The sequence below is a fragment of the Podarcis filfolensis genome, assembly GCF_964270895.1.
Source record: "Podarcis filfolensis genome assembly, chromosome: 8".
Taxonomy (NCBI): Eukaryota; Metazoa; Chordata; class Lepidosauria; order Squamata; family Lacertidae; genus Podarcis; species Podarcis filfolensis.
Window position 1 is genome coordinate 9,562,991 of NC_139611.1, and position 15,428 is coordinate 9,578,418.

A 15,428-nucleotide genomic window follows, 5' to 3' on the forward strand; every position below is an offset into this window, starting at 1 on the left:
ACAACCATCTAGGTCTGCTCCTCTTCCAGGGCTCCTTCCGAGGAATCGGAGACTACGCCTGCATGAGACCAACATCTCCTCTGCCCCTTTTATGCCTCTTCTGGTTCTGGGAGACTAGGGGAGAGTTAGGAGCTTGCCACAGCCCAAGGGAGACACCGGTGACTCTTCACCAGCCCAACTCATCTCTGCCTCTTGGCCTCCCTCGCCCCATGCTTCTGCTTCAGCTTCTGCCTCTGATTCACGACTTCTCTCTGCCACAGACTCTCCCAGCTCACTAAACCCTCAGCTTCCGACACCTCCTCCTCCCTGTCTTCTCACTCATCATCGCCCCACCACCAATCTCCAGGCTCTGAGCCTTTGACCCTTGGGGGTTTCTCAGCTGGTTCCTCCCACTGATCTTCTGCACCAACCAGTCCATGACACGGGTTCAATCCCTGCTGGTATCGCCAGGTCGGGTTAGAATCCGCAAAGCCATTGCTGCCGACCAGTGTGGACACTACAAAGCTAGATGGACTGACTCCGTAGAAGGCAGCTTCCTATGTCCCTATATTCCAGGGCAGGGCACACATTTACTGGGGGGCTGTGTGCATGCTGTCAATTCACAGGCCTTTTAACAGCCTGCAGACCCTCTGGGAATCTTTGCTCTGCCATTACCGGGCTCTCACTGGGGTCATTCTGACGCCACTTTCTCCTGCCTGCAGCTCCTACAAGGTCACCACAGAGGAGTTCATGAACACCAAATTCGTCTACCTGCCCAGGGATGCCACCTTCCAGGAAATTCTCAGCACGGTCACCTCGACAGACGACTCCGAGTACCCGGTGGTGGACAATGCTGGTACAGCCATACTCCATGTTACGTCCACTTCATGTTACGTTCTTTCAGGATACGTCCCGTGGCGACCCGGAAGTACCGGAAAGGGTTACTTCCGGGTTTCGCCGCTCGCACATGCGTAGATGCGCAAAATGACGTCGCACGCATGCGCAGAAGCGGCAAATCGCAACCCGCGCGTGCACTGACGCTCCACTGTGGGTTGCGCTCTTTTCATGTTGCGAATGGGCCTCCGGAGCAGATCCCGTTCGCAACCAGAGGTACCACTGTACTGGGACTTAATGGGTTTTCTGAGGGGGGAGGAAGCCCTGGTTCTCCCCTCCCGCCATTTCCCAAACCCCAATGGGCATCGGGCCTGGGGCTTTATTTCACTTCCCGCTTTGTGGGGGTGCTGAGGCCCCTGTCTGGCCAAGGCGGCCCACCTGAGGCTTCTGCCTATCTGGCCAGTGTCAGTCTCACTCACTTTTTGGGGGAAACCATAGCATGGAAATGAGACAGAAGGGGAGAAACAGCAGGAATTGAGAAGCAGCTGGGACTTGCTCTTTGCCCATGCTCAGGAGGCGCCAGGGTACGTACCCAGACACCTCTGACACAGTCCATGAAGAGATCTACAGCAGGAGCTGCCCCCTTGTTTCAGCATAGGCCTCGATGGAGGGGACCTAGCTCTCTTCTACCTCTTGTGTTGCAGGGGGTTGGACTAGATGACCCTTGGGAGCCCCTTACATCTCTACAGTTCTAGGATTCCACTATGGGAGGCTGGATGCTGGATGCTGCAGGACCAGTGGGCATCCCTAGTGGGGTCCTGCGGGTGGGCCTGCAATCAGGCACAGCTGGGTGACCACTGTTAAGTGGAAGGAAGCTAGACTAAGGCGGGCCTAATCCAGCCCATCTCATGTTCTTCCTGGGGTGCTGGGCTCAACAGACCCTCTTTGGCCTGATCCTGCAGTCGAGCCCTTTTAAGGCCTTTTCTTTCGCCCGCAGAGACAGCCATGTTGCTGGGGATGATCCAGAGATCCGAGCTGATCAAGTTCCTCCAGACCCAGGATGATGCCAGCTTGCCCCACAAGGCACAGGGGGAGGAGGTGGGTCACAAGCCCCCCGAGGCTGAGATGGGAGCTGCCTTCTGCTGTGTGTGGGGGGGGAGGGGGGCAGCACCCTCTCTGCAATGCAGCTTAGCCAGAATTGCATGGGCCCCACACCACCCAATTGCCACACCCTGCAAGATTTTATTTCCCCCCACTCTCTCCTGCAGCCTTCATCTGCCCAGACCTTGGAAGGATCCTGCACCATCAGCCCTGTGACCCTGCAGCTTTCCCCATGGATGTCCCTACACCAGGTAAATGGCCGGCAGACAGGCGAGGGTTATCAGGTGAAGAATGGCAGGAAGTGCTCTTGGCTCTGGCACACCCCTTTATTTGTTTACAGTGAAATGGAGCCTCCATACCCAGGAGGAGTCTACCTCCAAATGCCACCTGCTGGAGAATAATGGCAGGGAGGGCTGTTGTTGCTGTCTTTGCGTTCTGCACCATGGGGGCACATTTCCCACCCTGGGAAACAGGGCGAAAGGCCTGGATAGGTCTTTGGGGAGAGGCCAGGGTTGAGGGTGTATGTGTGGAAGTAGGGGATTTTGATTTTTATTACAGAGAGGAAGATCCTTTGGCGAGGGGAAAGGCGAAGCATTTTCTGCCTGCCTCCCAACGCTTGTTCTCCTGCCACAGCCTTTGTGGGGCTGCTTCTTGCAAAAGGAAAAAACACACAGCTGTGAATTCTTGGCCGTCGGGCCCTTCCTCCACCCTACCTCACAGGGTTCCTGAGAGGGTGGAACAGGATCCTACCTCTGTGCACACACCCCGTTCTGTGAAAATGAAGGAAAAGGGCATTCTCTGTGTGTGCATGCAGTTCTCACAAGATGTTGCTGTCACCAGGGAAATGGGCTGGCCTTTCAAGATGCAAGGAGCCTTGTTAAAGGAGCTATAGGCAGAGGCTACCCCACATCCTGGGACACGGGTGGCGCTGTGGGTTAAACCACAGAGCCTCTTGGGCTTGCCGATCAGAAGGTTGGCGTTTCAAATCCCCATGACAGGGTGTGCTCCCGTTGCTCGGTCCCTGCTCCTGCCAACCTAGCAGTTCGAAAGCACACCAGTACAAGTAGATAACTAGGTACCGCTCCAGCGGGAAGGTAAACGGCATTTCTGTGCACTGTTCTGGTTCGCCAGAAGCGGCTTAGTCATGCTGGCCACATGACCCGGAAGCTGTATGCCGGCTCCCTCGGCCAATAAAGCGAGATGAGCGCCGCAACCCCAGAGTCGTCCATGACTGGACCTAATGGTCAGGGGTCCCTTTACCCTTTACCTTTACCCCACACCACCATCCTGACCTTCCCCCATCTCTCTCCTCCCCATTTTTCTCCCCACAGGTGCACAACCTTTTTGAGCTTCTGAACCTTCAGAGAGCCTTTGTCACGCAACTGGGGAAGGTGGTTGGCGTTGTCTCCAGGAACGAGGTAGCTGGCTGGCACTCTTAAAGCGGGGCAGATTGGGAGAGGATGGGGCTGGATCCTAAACTCAGAGAGCTGCAGAACGGGGAGACCTGCATTCGAATCCCCTCCTGCCCTCAGCCGCAAAACATGACTCTGGGCCAGTCGTGCTCTCAGCCTGACCTACCTCGAAGGGTTGTTGGTGGGAGAACAGCTTACAGCACACCCAGCACACCCAGAGTGCTTCGGAGAAACGTAGGAGGAATAAGTGTTTCTTGAGGAAGGAGTTCCCAGTTCCTCATCAGGGGTTGCAGGAAACTAGGGCAGTTAAACCCCTTCCAGGCTGATTGCAGTGTGAAAACATCCACCCCACTTCCCATCCAGCTTTCAGCTTCCTTCCTTCTTTTTCCTTCAGGTGAGGAAAGCCATCGAAGACCTGGCAAATCCCAAAGCAGCAAAATGAGAAGAGGCATTAAGACCACAGAGGACCAGGCGGGGATTCGAAACCACGATGGAAGGAGATTCCTGTTGAATGTTACCTGGTGTCAAGAGCAAATTAAAGATGTATTTTCACACCGTCGGTGGCAAATGAGGATGGGTGGGGAGGTCCAGGATGGGAGCGTAAGCTCTTGGCACGTCTTGAAACTTTTAACAACTGAAACCTTTAAACCACTGAAAAATATAAAACCCTATTATTATTATTATTATTTTTACAATATGATGGAAGGTCTGTGCTAATATTTGGGCTGAGCTGAAATGGACCCCTCAAATTCACCACCTGAATTTCTGGGGTGGGGGGTGGTTTTCAGGGTGGTACAGAATAATGTGATATGGGGGGGTGTTGTATTTTTTAAAAACCACCTCCTGCTCCTAGGAGCGCCACCTCTGGGCAAGGGGAAGAGGGAGCTGTATGGTGACATTTCCTTTGCAATCAAAGACTGCCCAGAGCCGATTTCCTGCAAGAGCAGCTTAAAGTGCAAAAGAATCACATATAAATTGGTCCCTGCTTCCCTCATAGAATTGTAGAGTTGAAAGGGACCCCCGAGGGCCATCTAGTCCAACCCCCCCCCCCAATGATGCAGAAATCTCAGCTAAAGCATCCATGACAGATGGCTATTCACCTCTGCTTAAAAACCTCAAAGGAAGGAGAGTCTATAACCTCCTAAGGGAGCCTATTCCACTGTCGAAACAGCTCTTACAGTCAGAAAATTCTTCTTGATGTGTCGTTGGAATCTCCTTTTTTGAAGCCATTGGTAGGAGTCCTACCTTCCAGAGCAGGAAAAGTCAAGCTTGTTCCATCTTCCATGTGACAGCCCTTCAGATATCTGAAGATGGCTCTCGTATCTCCTTTCAATCTCCTCTTTTCCAGGCCAAGCATAACCAGCTCCTTCAACTGTTCCTCATATGGCTTGCCCTTTGTCATCTCCGTCACCTTCCTCTGCCCATGTTCCAGCTTGTCCCTTGTTGCAACAGGGCTCTGAGCTTCTTTCCAGCAGTTAGTACACTCTGGTTACAGGGAGGCAATTTCTGTGCAATATCTCTTTTATTATTTACAAATATACACAGTCAGCTGGGGTGTGTGGGGCAGGGTGGAGGAGCAATGAGGTCCCTCAAAGCAGGTATCTCCCCACAGCCGGCCAAGCAGACTCCCCTTGAGGAAAAGAGTGAGGAGTTTGCCCCAATCTCGTTCTGCAAACCAAACAAGCAGACGGAAGGTGGCCATTTGGCGGTTCTCGCAGGCGTGGGAAGATGGGAGTGGGGCACATGGCCTGAAACGCCTCGAGAGGCCTTCTTGGCTGCCCCTACCAAACCCAGGCACCCTGGGGCTAGTAAACAGAGCGGCCCCGGAAGTTCAGTTTAAATAAAAGGGCTGTAGCAGTGAGATTGGGACGCGGGTGGTGCTGTGGGTTAAACCACAGAGCCTAAGACTTGCCGATCAGTAGGTCGGCTGCTCGAATCCCCGTGACGGGGTGAGCTCCCACTGCTCGGTCCCAGCTCCTGCCAACCTAGCAGTCCGAAAGCATGTCAAAGTGCAAGTAGATAAATAGGTACCGCTCTGGCGGGAAGGTAAACGGTGTTTCCGTGCGCTGCTCTGCTTCGCCAGAAGCGGCTTAGTCATGCTGGCCACATGACCCGGAAGCTGTATGCCGGCTCCCTCGGCCAGTAAAGCGAGATGAGCGCCGCAACCCCAGAGTCGGCCACGACTGGACCTAATGGTCAGGGGTCCCTTTACCTTTTACCTAGCAGTGAGATTATACCCACCAAAAAAGCAACAACAGTTTTTTGGGGGGCGGGGTGCACCCATAGGAGGAACGTATGATTGAAGCGATTCAACTGTCATGACCTCCTTCACGGCTTGCTCGAGCAAGCAGACGTCACCCAAGGGTGCCACAAGTTGAAGAACCTCCTCAAACGCTCAGGAACGCCCGCCGGATGTGATGGTGGAACCCTTGACACAAGCCCCCCCAGCCCAGCCTCTGCCCTCCCTCCAGAGTCCTCTAGTTATAGAACACCTCATCCTCCGAGAGGGAGCTGCTGTCAACGTATCGGAGGGAGGTGCTACTGCGCTGGAGCCACAGGGACCCCACGGGGCTCTCCTGCCCCGCTTCCTGGGGCAAGGCCTTCGCCAGGCTGTCCATCGGGGTGCTCCAGCCGGTGGGGAGGGGGGACTTGCAGCTGGAGAGGGAGAAGGCTGGGAGGCTGCTGTCCAAGTTGGAGGGGCTCCCTGTGCCCTGCGGGGTGAGGAGAAAGGTCCCTGGCGGCAGATAGAGGCCTCTCAGGTCTGGAAGGAGGAGAAATTAATATTATTATTAATTAAATTTGGGGAAGGGGGCTGTGGCTCAGGGGTAGGGAGCCCCTACTTTGCCTGCGGAAGGCCCCTGGTTCAATCCCCGCCGGCAGCATTTCTAGGTAGGGTTTGAACCCATTGCTGCCAGTCAGAGTACACAACACTGATCTAGATGGACCAGTGGCCTGATTCAATGTAAGGCAGATTCTTGCATATCAGGGATGGGGAATCTGTGCCCCCCCCCAACAAATGATGTTGTGAGTGCAACTCTCCTCAGCCTCGGCTAGCAGGGCCAATGGTGAGGGATGGTGGGAGGGGAAGCTCAAGAGCATTGGGGGGGGGGCAGGGCGAAGCAAGGGCTACCTGGCCCAATAGCATCCTCAAATGATAACTGGAAGCAACTGCTTCACAAAAGCCTCCAAGGATGGAGAGACCCAATGCTCATTGAAGCTGACAGACGTAACTAACTTAGCATCATTAATTTCACTGGGTCTACTATGTTGGGCTGCAACCCCCCCAAAAAACAACATAAAAAAATGGGGAGAACCAGAGGTGGGTTGGAAGTTACCTTGGAGCTGGGGGCCTTCCTGCGAATGCCCCCCATAATTCAGCTCCTCTTCGTCCAGGGAGGACCAGGCGCTCAGCGTGGCTTCGGCGATGGCAAACTGCTCAGCCACACCTGGGCAGGGGAAGGCGGAGGGCAGAAGATGTCAGGGAAGCAGCCGGCCCATGCCACCCCTCCCTGGACCCTCGCAGGTCTTGGGAGAATGAAGCTGCAAGCCAGGCTTAGCCTAAATAAACCTCACACCTTCCCCACCCCCCAAAAGGGAGCCCCTCCTGATCTAGAACGTCCCGGCTTTCTTGGGAACAAAGCTGAGGGCTGGTTTGCAGCTGGGACTACGTCACCCGGTTCCTGCCTGGATTATAGCAGGGAGACTCGGCCAAAATTTACGGCCATTTCCTCTTCCGGGATGCTTGAAAAAGGTGACATTTGTGCCATGCATTTAAAGAGCTCTTAACACCACTTTTAACAGCCATGGCTTTCCCCCAAAGAATTCTGGGAGCTGAGAGCTGGGAGGAGATCCCTCACAGACAGCTACAGTTCCCAGCACCCCTTGACATGCTACAGTTCCTCCTCTGAAGTGTACGCAAGCAGCCTTCATGAGGAGAGGTGCAGGACATCTCAGCGCCCCAAGGACACCAGCGCCCAGACAGCATCACTTGAACATGGTTCTTAAGCTGGTGCCTCTTTTATGGGATTGCAAGGCCCCAAGCCCCACTGCTGACCTGCTGCAAACCAGGCCTCCTTCAGCTCATCGGTGAGGTTGGCGTAGATCTCCTCCTCCGTCAGGGCCTGCTCCCAGCCCGTCCTCGGAGCGCTCCAGCCCTTCCACTCGATGAGGTGGGCCACGCGGCCACGGGCCATGGCTGTGGGCTTGGTGACGTGGTCTTTGATGCTCTGAACGAGGCCTGAGGTGGGGGGGAGCAGCAAAGATGGAGGAGGCACAATAAGCACACTTGGGAACAGAGGGACGGAATCTATGCCAGCCCCACTGAGAGCCTTGCAGGAAGGTTTCCATGGGAACAAATGCCCCGTACAATAATACTGTTTTGTAGATTGGAAGGTTAAATCGGAAGCTGAGCTCCCTGCCAGTAATTCCGATTTTGCTTTCCTCATATTACTAATGCCTGGTTTATATGATGAATGTATGTTCTATACATTTATTTATTTTGCACACCGTACATCTCAGGGTGGTTCACAATATAAAAACGCAAGACAAAAACACATCATAAAAACCACCATATATTTGTAGGTTGCTACCTTGCAAGGAATCGCCTTTGGCTAGTGCAGTAAACGTATTGGATGAAAATGACTGCGTTCTGCGTCTCCTTCGGCCCGACACATCTTTGCTTGCAAGGGAGAACAGTAGATTTCAGCCTTTCTGTGGTTAGCAACCCACCTGCCTCGTCAAGCTGGCACCCGCCAGAAATAAACGGAGCAGAACTCAGAACAGCACCAAAAGGGACTCGGTCACATTGCTCCCCCTGCTGCACTGCGAGAGGACGAGCCAAGAGGACGCAGGGTCTGCAAATCTGGGATTGCCGTGGTGGCAGGCAGAAAAGGGACAGTGGTCCAGGCCCCTGTAGGGACGCCTTGGAAAGGGTGCTGGGTGACTTTGTGATCCAGATGCCAAAGTCCCAACAAGGGCCCCTGGAAGCAAGTAATACCCAGGACTCCCAAATGGATTCACACAACTGCCTGCTATACGACAGGATTTACAGGCTATGCCCGACACGTTTCAGAATCTGCACCATTTAAAGGCAGAACATTCAGGTCGGTTTTTGCTCCTTTTGCGTTGTAGTATTCTATTTTGTGGGGATGCGGGTGGTGCTGTGGGTTAAACCACAGAGCCTAGGACTTGCCAATCAGAAGGTCGGCGGTTCGAATCACTGCAATGGGGTGAGCTCCCGTTGCTCCGTCCCTGCTCCTGCCAACCTAGCAGTTCGAAAGCACGTCAAAGTGCAAGTAGATAAATAGGTACCGCTCCAGTGGGAAGGTAAACGGCATTTCCGTGCGCTGCTCTGGTTCGCCAGAAGCGGCTTAGTCATGCTGGCCACATAACCCGGAAACTGTACGCCGGCTCCCTCGGCCAATAAAGCAAGATGAGCGCCGCAACCCCAGAGTCGTCCACGACTGGACCTAATGGTCAGGGGTCCCTTTACCTTTATTCTATTTTGTGGGCTGGTGCTTTCCCAGGCCCGAGAAGGCAGGAGTGTTGACATCCAGCTCTTTCACAATGAGCCAATTATATTGTGATCCAGCATAGCAGGAACTGTTTCCTCATGTCTTCCTTCGCTTCTCTCGGGACCATTTTCTCAACACAAACCACACACACCTCTTTAAGTGGGTATTTTCTCTCTCTGCTTCTAGCAGGCCCCTATGAACGGTTTGCCAGCAGCCAAAAATCCAACAGGTGAAGCACTCCTGGGCATGGAAATGCAACGATGGGAAACTTAAGATTGCTTAAAAAAAAATAAAATAAAAGAGGAGACAATGCTATTCCTGGAGAATTGGTTCAGGAACAGCCGTTGGCCATGACAGCTAAATGAAAATGCCTTGTTCCAAAGTAGCAGAGCTAGGGACACAGGGAAAGGATGCGTGTGGAATTGTTTTGCTAAAGTCTTGCCCTGCTTATGGGTTGGCTCCCAGTACGTTTCCGAGCACAATTCAAAGTGTTGGTGCTGACCTTTAAAGGCCTAAATGGCCTCGGTCCAGAAGGAGCGTCTCCACCCCCATCGTTCAGCCCGGACACTGAGGTCCAGCGCCGAGGGCCTTCTGGTGGTTCCCTCACTGCGAGAAGCCAAGTTACAGGGAACCAGGCAGAGGGCCTTCTCGGTGGTGGCACCCGCCCTGTGGAATGCCCTCCCACCAGATGTCAAAGAGAACAACAACTACCAGACTTTTAGAAGACATCTGAAGGCAGCCCTGTTTAGGGAAGCTTTTAATGTTTGATGGATTACTGTATTTTCATATTTTGTTGGGGCCGCCCAGAGTGGCTGGGGTATAAGTAATAAATTATTATTATTATTATTGGTTTTCCAGAGATGTTCTGAAGAGCACATTTGGAAACAGAGAGAGGGCCAGAGCCTGGAAGAAGCAGGACACATGGTGCAGTTCTGGAAGTCAAGGGTGCGAGGGGGAGAGCAGGTGTACCTACCCCCCAGGGAAGAGGTGGCCAGGGCCGTCACGTGGTAGGTGCTGGGGGAGCCGGTGTCTCCACTGGAGAGGAGCCCGCCAGAGGGCTTGAAGCATTTCTGCAAGAAGAGAAAACAGATGGAGTGGGGGGAGTGAAAGAGCAGGACTGGGAAAAGAGGGGGGGTTTCATTCTGACAGGTGCATCACCTGCTTTTGGGTGGAGAAGCCACCTTAGGCAAGAGAGAAAGTTATCTGCCCACCTAGCCCACTGCTTCCTGCTCTGTTTTGCAGTGGCTCTTTCGGGGTCTCTGGCACCAGGAATGGCCATAGCTCAGAGGTAGAGCGCCTGCTTGGCATGCAGAAGGTCCCGGGTTCAATCCCAGGCAGCATCTCCTGGGGGAAAACTGCCTGTGCCTGAAACCACAGAGAAGCCGCTGCCCGTCAGTGTGGACAGTATTGAGCTAGATGGGATCCCACGGTCTGACTCAGGATAAGGACATTTCTTATGTCTCAAAGGAAGAGCTAACGGAAGAGCACCTGCTTGGCATGCAGAAGGTGCCTGGGTTCTGTCCTTGGGAACGTCTGCCATCTGAGACCCCGGAGAGCCACTGCTGCCAGTCAGTGCAGGCACAGGAGACCAGAAATCTAGGAGCTCCACAGGTCCACCACCATTCCCAAGGGAGGGAGATGGGTCATGCCAAAAGCAGTTACCTCGCTGCCCTCCTTCTCTGGGGCATTGGAAAGGCCATGGCTCTCTTGTGGGGCAACAGGGGGGCTTTCCAGCTGAGGGGTGACAACAGGCTGGTCCTTGTGGGCGCTTGTGAGGAAATCTGGAAGAAGGAGCAGAAAGAAACCATCAGCAGAGCTTCTGGAGGCAGAAAGGCCTCCTGGGTGGGGAGGGGGCTGTCCTGCTGTGACCTCCCCCCCCCCGTCCCCTGCAACCCCCCCCCGGCTTCTCCACGAAACTGAGGAGAGGTTTTTTTCAAGCAGGGAGAGTGCAAACCAAGAATATTGTAGAGCTAGGAAAAGTTTCAGAAAAGGACAACCCAAATGATGACGGTAGTGGAGCAACTCTCCCAGGTAGAAAGATTATGAAGTTTGGGGGCTTGTTAGCTTAGGAGGGGGGGAAGAAGAGCCGTGGGGTGCAGGATCATGATAGAAACATATAAGATTATTCCTGGTATTGAGAAAGAAATGTTTTCCCCCCTCCCTCTCTCATAACATTTGAACCCAGTGGGGTCACCCAGCGAAGCTGAATGGTGGGAGATTCAGAGGGCCTTCTGGTGGTTCCCTCATTGCGAGAAGTGAGGTTACAGGGAACCAGGCAGAGGGCCTTCTCGGTAGTGGCACCCGCCCTGCGGAACGCCCTCCCTTCAGATGTGAAGGAAATAAGCAGCTATCTCATCTTTAAAAGACATCTGAAGGCAGCCCTGTTTAGGGAAGTTTTTAATATTTAATGCTGTATAGTTTTTAACACTCGATTCGGAGCCACCCAGAGTGGCTGGGGAAACTCAGCCAGATGGGCGGGGTATAAATAAATTATTATTATTATTATTATTATCATTATTATTATTATTATACAGTGGTACCTCGGGTTACATACGCTTCAGATTACTTAAGCTTCAGGTTACCTCAGGTTAAGAACTTTGCTTCAGGATGAGAACCGAAATCGTGCTCCAGTGGCGCGGCGGCAGCAGGAGGCCCCATTCGCTAAAGTGGTGCTTCAGGTTAAGAACAGTTTCAGGTTAAGAACGGACCTCCAGAACAAATTAAGTACTTAACCCGAGGTACCACTGTACATATAAAAAAGATGTCCTGCACAGATTTAAACAATGGAACTCACCCCAGCAGGAGGCAATGATAACCACCAAACTAGATGGCTTTTTTGAGGGGGGAGGATTAGACAAATTCATAGAGGAGGATTACAGCTGCCAAAGGTTATGGCTATGATCTAATCCGGCAGTCTGAATACGAGGAATCACAGTGCGCTGGCATTATGCTCAGGTCGTCTTCCTTCTGGTTGGCTGCCGCAAGGACAGGAGGTTGGGCTCAGAGGCCTTTGGCTGGATCCAGCAGGTCTCCTGTTCCTTAAATTTTCGAGTCACCTCACATCCGAGGCAATGAAATAAACACACTTCAAATGGGTTTGGATGACGCATCTTCCAGCAGGGAGCTGGGGAGCCAGGGGAACTCAGGACAAACCCAAAAGCTCTGTTCCGCAGATGCTCTTTTTGCATTCAGAAAGGTGCCTACGTGGATCAACCCCCCCCTTTTTAGTGGGGGGCTCCTTTCAGGACAAAAGTGGCGACCGAGAACCAGCAGGCACCACTAGACACCTTTAAAGGGGCGTGATGGGAGTGGAAGGGTGAGCTCGGCTGCCCCACAACACCTGCCAGGACCCACCACCTACTAATTCCAGGTCAGGGAGGGAGGAGGTTGGCATTTTGCACATGCTCAGAGGCACCTTTCTTTGTTACGCCTTCATATGCCCAGGACTGGCTCTGTAAGTCAACACCAAAGCTTGACCTTTGGGCTTGTTTCGTTCCGCCTTGGCTTGGAGGAGCTGAGGATCCCCGCCATCACGCCCCCTCTGCACTAAATGTAAGGTTCTAGTCCTCACTGATTTCCAACAGAGCCTGTTTCGGTCCTTTGCTCTGCAGAAAGGAGCCAGGGCTCGCTCCATTTTGTCCCATCTTTGCCTAGAGCAGCTATTTCCTTCACTGCCATGACCCCACCTCACTCACTTGGCCAAAAGTGCCTCTTGGAAGGGAGATTTGAATCTTCCCTGAGCTTCCCTCTCTCCGCAGGGTCTGCGGTTCTCAGTCTCTCCTCACCTTTGTCTCAACAGTCTCAGCACAGACAGTCTGGTGCAAACAAGAGAAGCTGAAATCAGCTGCCGGCAGGGGATGGAATCACAGAATCGCACACAGAGAAGCCCTGTTGCCGCTCTGAACATCTCCCACTTCCCTGGGAGTTAAGCCTCTGTTTACACGGCCTTCTTCCCATGTCATAAGCACAGTCCCTTAGCTTACAGTCTTCCTCCTGCTTTGCAAGTTTCCTCCCTTGCTTAAGAAACCATGAGAGCCCCCACGCTTGGGGAAGGTCTCTGTGTGAGTCAAAAGCTGGCACTCACGGCTGCTCACTCCAAGAGGCCTCTTGCTCCTAGGGATCTGCTTTGTCCCCATCTTAAGTTGATCCCCAGTACCAGCTTGGATCCCACCCTAGGGCTTGCCGATCAGGAGGTCGGCAGTTCGAATCCCTGCGATGGAGTGAGCTCCAGTTGCTCGGTCCCAGCTCCTGCCAAGCTAGCAGTTCAAAAGCACGTCAAAGCACAAGTAGATAAATAGGTACCACTCTGGCAGGAAGGTAAACAGCGTTTCTGTGCGCTGCTCTGGTTCGCCAGAAGCGGCTTAGTTATGCTGGCCACACAGTGGCGTAGCGTGGGGGGTGCAGGGGGGCCCGGCCGCACCGGGCGCAACATCTGGGGGTTAGGGTTAGGGGGCGCAAATCCACAGGTTAGGGGGCGCAAATCCACGGGTTAGGGGTGCAAATTACTTGCCTTGCCCCGGGTTCTGACAACCCACACTACGCCACTGTGGCCACATGACCCGGAAGTTGTACGCCGGCTCCTTCAGCCAATAAAACAAGATGAGCGCCACAACCCCAGAGTCATTCGCGACTGGACCTAATGGTCAGGGGTCCCTTTACCTTTACTGAGCATGTGTAAAATACAAACAAGAGCCCTGTTGGATCCGACCATGGTGGGTTCATTCAGCCCAGCTTCCTCCTTCCCTGGAGAGACCAAGCAACCTCCCTAGAAACCCACAACTGCAGCTGTGCAGAGGTAGACTGCTCCTGGGTGTGGAGGCCCCACTTAGCCATCTCAGCTGGCAGCAACAGGAAGGCTAGCGGGGCTGGCAATGGCTGTGGGGGCGTGTCTCCGGATTCGGAGGGAGCCCGGGGGTCCCAGCTGCTGCTGCTCTGGGTTGGGCGCATAGCTGCCAACGTTTCCCCTTTTTTAAGGGAAATTCCCTTATTCTGAATAGGATTCCTCGCAAGATAAGGGAAAAGTTGACAGCTATGGTTGGGGGGGGAGGGGGCAGCAGGGGGCCAGGGCTTCTCAGGTCCTGTTTCCTCCCAGTCCACGTGCTCTCCAGCCCACTGGCTGCCCCCCTCCCGTGTCTCTCCAGGGGCCTTGACGGGGAGGCAGAATCCGAACCCAGGACCTACCTCACCTCCGGTATTCCAAGCGTCTCCCTTCCCAGCGACTGCGAAGGGGGGGGGCGGTGAGGAAAATAACAACAGGCTCCCCCCGCCGGGCGCGATTCTGGTCCCTCCGCTGCTGAGCAGCCGCGCGGAAGGAAGCGCAACAGACGCGGGCCAAGAAGCGGGTGGGGGGCGGATTAGGTGAGCCCAGCGCGCCCCCTCCCCCTCCAGCCCGGGCGTCCCGGGGATGGGGAGGGAGAGGAGCAGACCCTTCTCGCCCTCCCTCCCCGTCCCCAAGGGCGGCGGCTTTGCTCATTCGTCCCCGGCGGGCGCCCCTCCGGAGGAAGGGAGCCCCTCTCCCCCTTGACCTTGGGCGGCGCGGCGGCGGAGAGGCTCACCTCTGGTCACGCACGACCCCATGGCGGCCGCCGCTGCCCTCCCCGCCGGGGCGCATCGAGGAGGCACCCGGAGCCGCCCGCGCGTCCGCCTCGCCCGCTTCGCTCCTTTCCCGGCGGCGGCGGCGCCCGAAGCGAGGCGGCGGCGGCGGCGGAGCTGCCTCCGTCGAGGGGCGGCGCCCCCACCCGCTCAGCCCAGCCCAGCCCAGCAGCCCGACGCTGCGCGCTCCTCGGGGCGGAGATCGCCGCGCCTCCGACGAAGCCGCCTTGAAGGCGGGGAGGAGCGCCGGGGACCCCCGAGGCGGGGATGGGGGGGGCGGGAAAGCGCTTTCCTCGCCGGAAAAGCCTCCGCGCAACAGCAGCCCCCTCCTTCTCCGGGGTCAGGCGCGAGGGCTTTGGGTGCTCCTCAGAGTAGACCCATTGAAATGCGTGCGCGGGAGCCGGACGCTCTCCGCTGGGCAGATGAGCCGGGATTTGCATCCTGCAGGTGGTTCCCACGCCGCCACCCGTCGCGACTACCGACAGCTTTTGGGGGCGGGGGGGGGGCGACGAAGTTGCCAGAATAGCGCCACCTGTGAACAAGCAGCTGCCCCCGAAGTTACTGCAGTCCAAAGCAAGAACCAAAGGATAGACACCTGTCTGCCTGGAGCTCTGCCCCTAGTCAGTGTGGAAACTAGCAGCCTCCCGGCCAGGCATCGCGCCTCACCTGGCACCCCTTTTGCCAGGAGAGGGAGCTCTCGCGCCTTGGAAATGAGCCCTGGGATTGCCTACTCGGGCTGGCAGCAGTGGCTCGCCAGCAGGGGTGCTAACTTGAATTAAATATTGGGGGGCGCATAATCGATCACAAGAAACATTGCACACAAAATGTTTGAATTGCAACTTCCATCAACTTTGCAAGGGGGCAGTCCCCTCAATTTGGTGTGTGTATGTGTGAAGGGCAGTGGCGTAGCACAGTTTGCTGGCGCCCAGGGCACGCATGCATGTTGGGCAGGGCACAGAGGGTGAATGGCTCGGTTGGCATCCGTCTATCTCGGGAG

At 55.0% G+C, this 15,428-nt stretch overlaps 2 protein-coding genes across 6 annotated transcripts in view; one reads left to right on the forward strand and one right to left on the reverse strand.

The window, feature by feature from the left end:
* LOC310769741 (chloride channel protein ClC-Kb-like) overlaps positions 1–4,008 on the forward strand; it is a 46,527-nt gene extending 42,519 nt beyond the window's left edge. For all 4 annotated transcript variants that reach the window (XM_083629427.1, XM_083629426.1, XM_083629425.1 and 1 more), the window contains 5 exons: positions 702–835; positions 1,811–1,911; positions 2,082–2,165; positions 3,246–3,332; positions 3,721–4,008. In XM_083629427.1, coding sequence (XP_083485553.1) covers positions 702–835; positions 1,811–1,911; positions 2,082–2,165; positions 3,246–3,332; positions 3,721–3,768 — 454 coding nt within the window. In that variant the 3' untranslated portion in view covers positions 3,769–4,008. The remainder of the gene's footprint in view (positions 1–701; positions 836–1,810; positions 1,912–2,081; positions 2,166–3,245; positions 3,333–3,720) is intronic.
* Positions 1–14,577, reverse strand: part of FAM131C (family with sequence similarity 131 member C) — a 569,848-nt gene extending 555,271 nt beyond the window's left edge. Inside the window, exons 1-6 of one of the 2 annotated variants that reach the window (XM_083629673.1) lie at positions 14,395–14,577; positions 10,502–10,620; positions 9,813–9,909; positions 7,381–7,563; positions 6,662–6,772; positions 2,736–6,087 (exon numbers count right to left, since the gene is read on the reverse strand). In XM_083629673.1, the coding sequence (XP_083485799.1) occupies positions 5,804–6,087; positions 6,662–6,772; positions 7,381–7,563; positions 9,813–9,909; positions 10,502–10,620; positions 14,395–14,416 (816 nt within the window). In that variant the 5' untranslated portion in view covers positions 14,417–14,577 and the 3' untranslated portion in view covers positions 2,736–5,803. The remainder of the gene's footprint in view (positions 1–2,735; positions 6,088–6,661; positions 6,773–7,380; positions 7,564–9,812; positions 9,910–10,501; positions 10,621–14,394) is intronic. The other variant, XM_083629674.1, reaches the window with a different exon arrangement.
* Between the last annotated feature and the right edge of the window lie 851 nt (positions 14,578–15,428).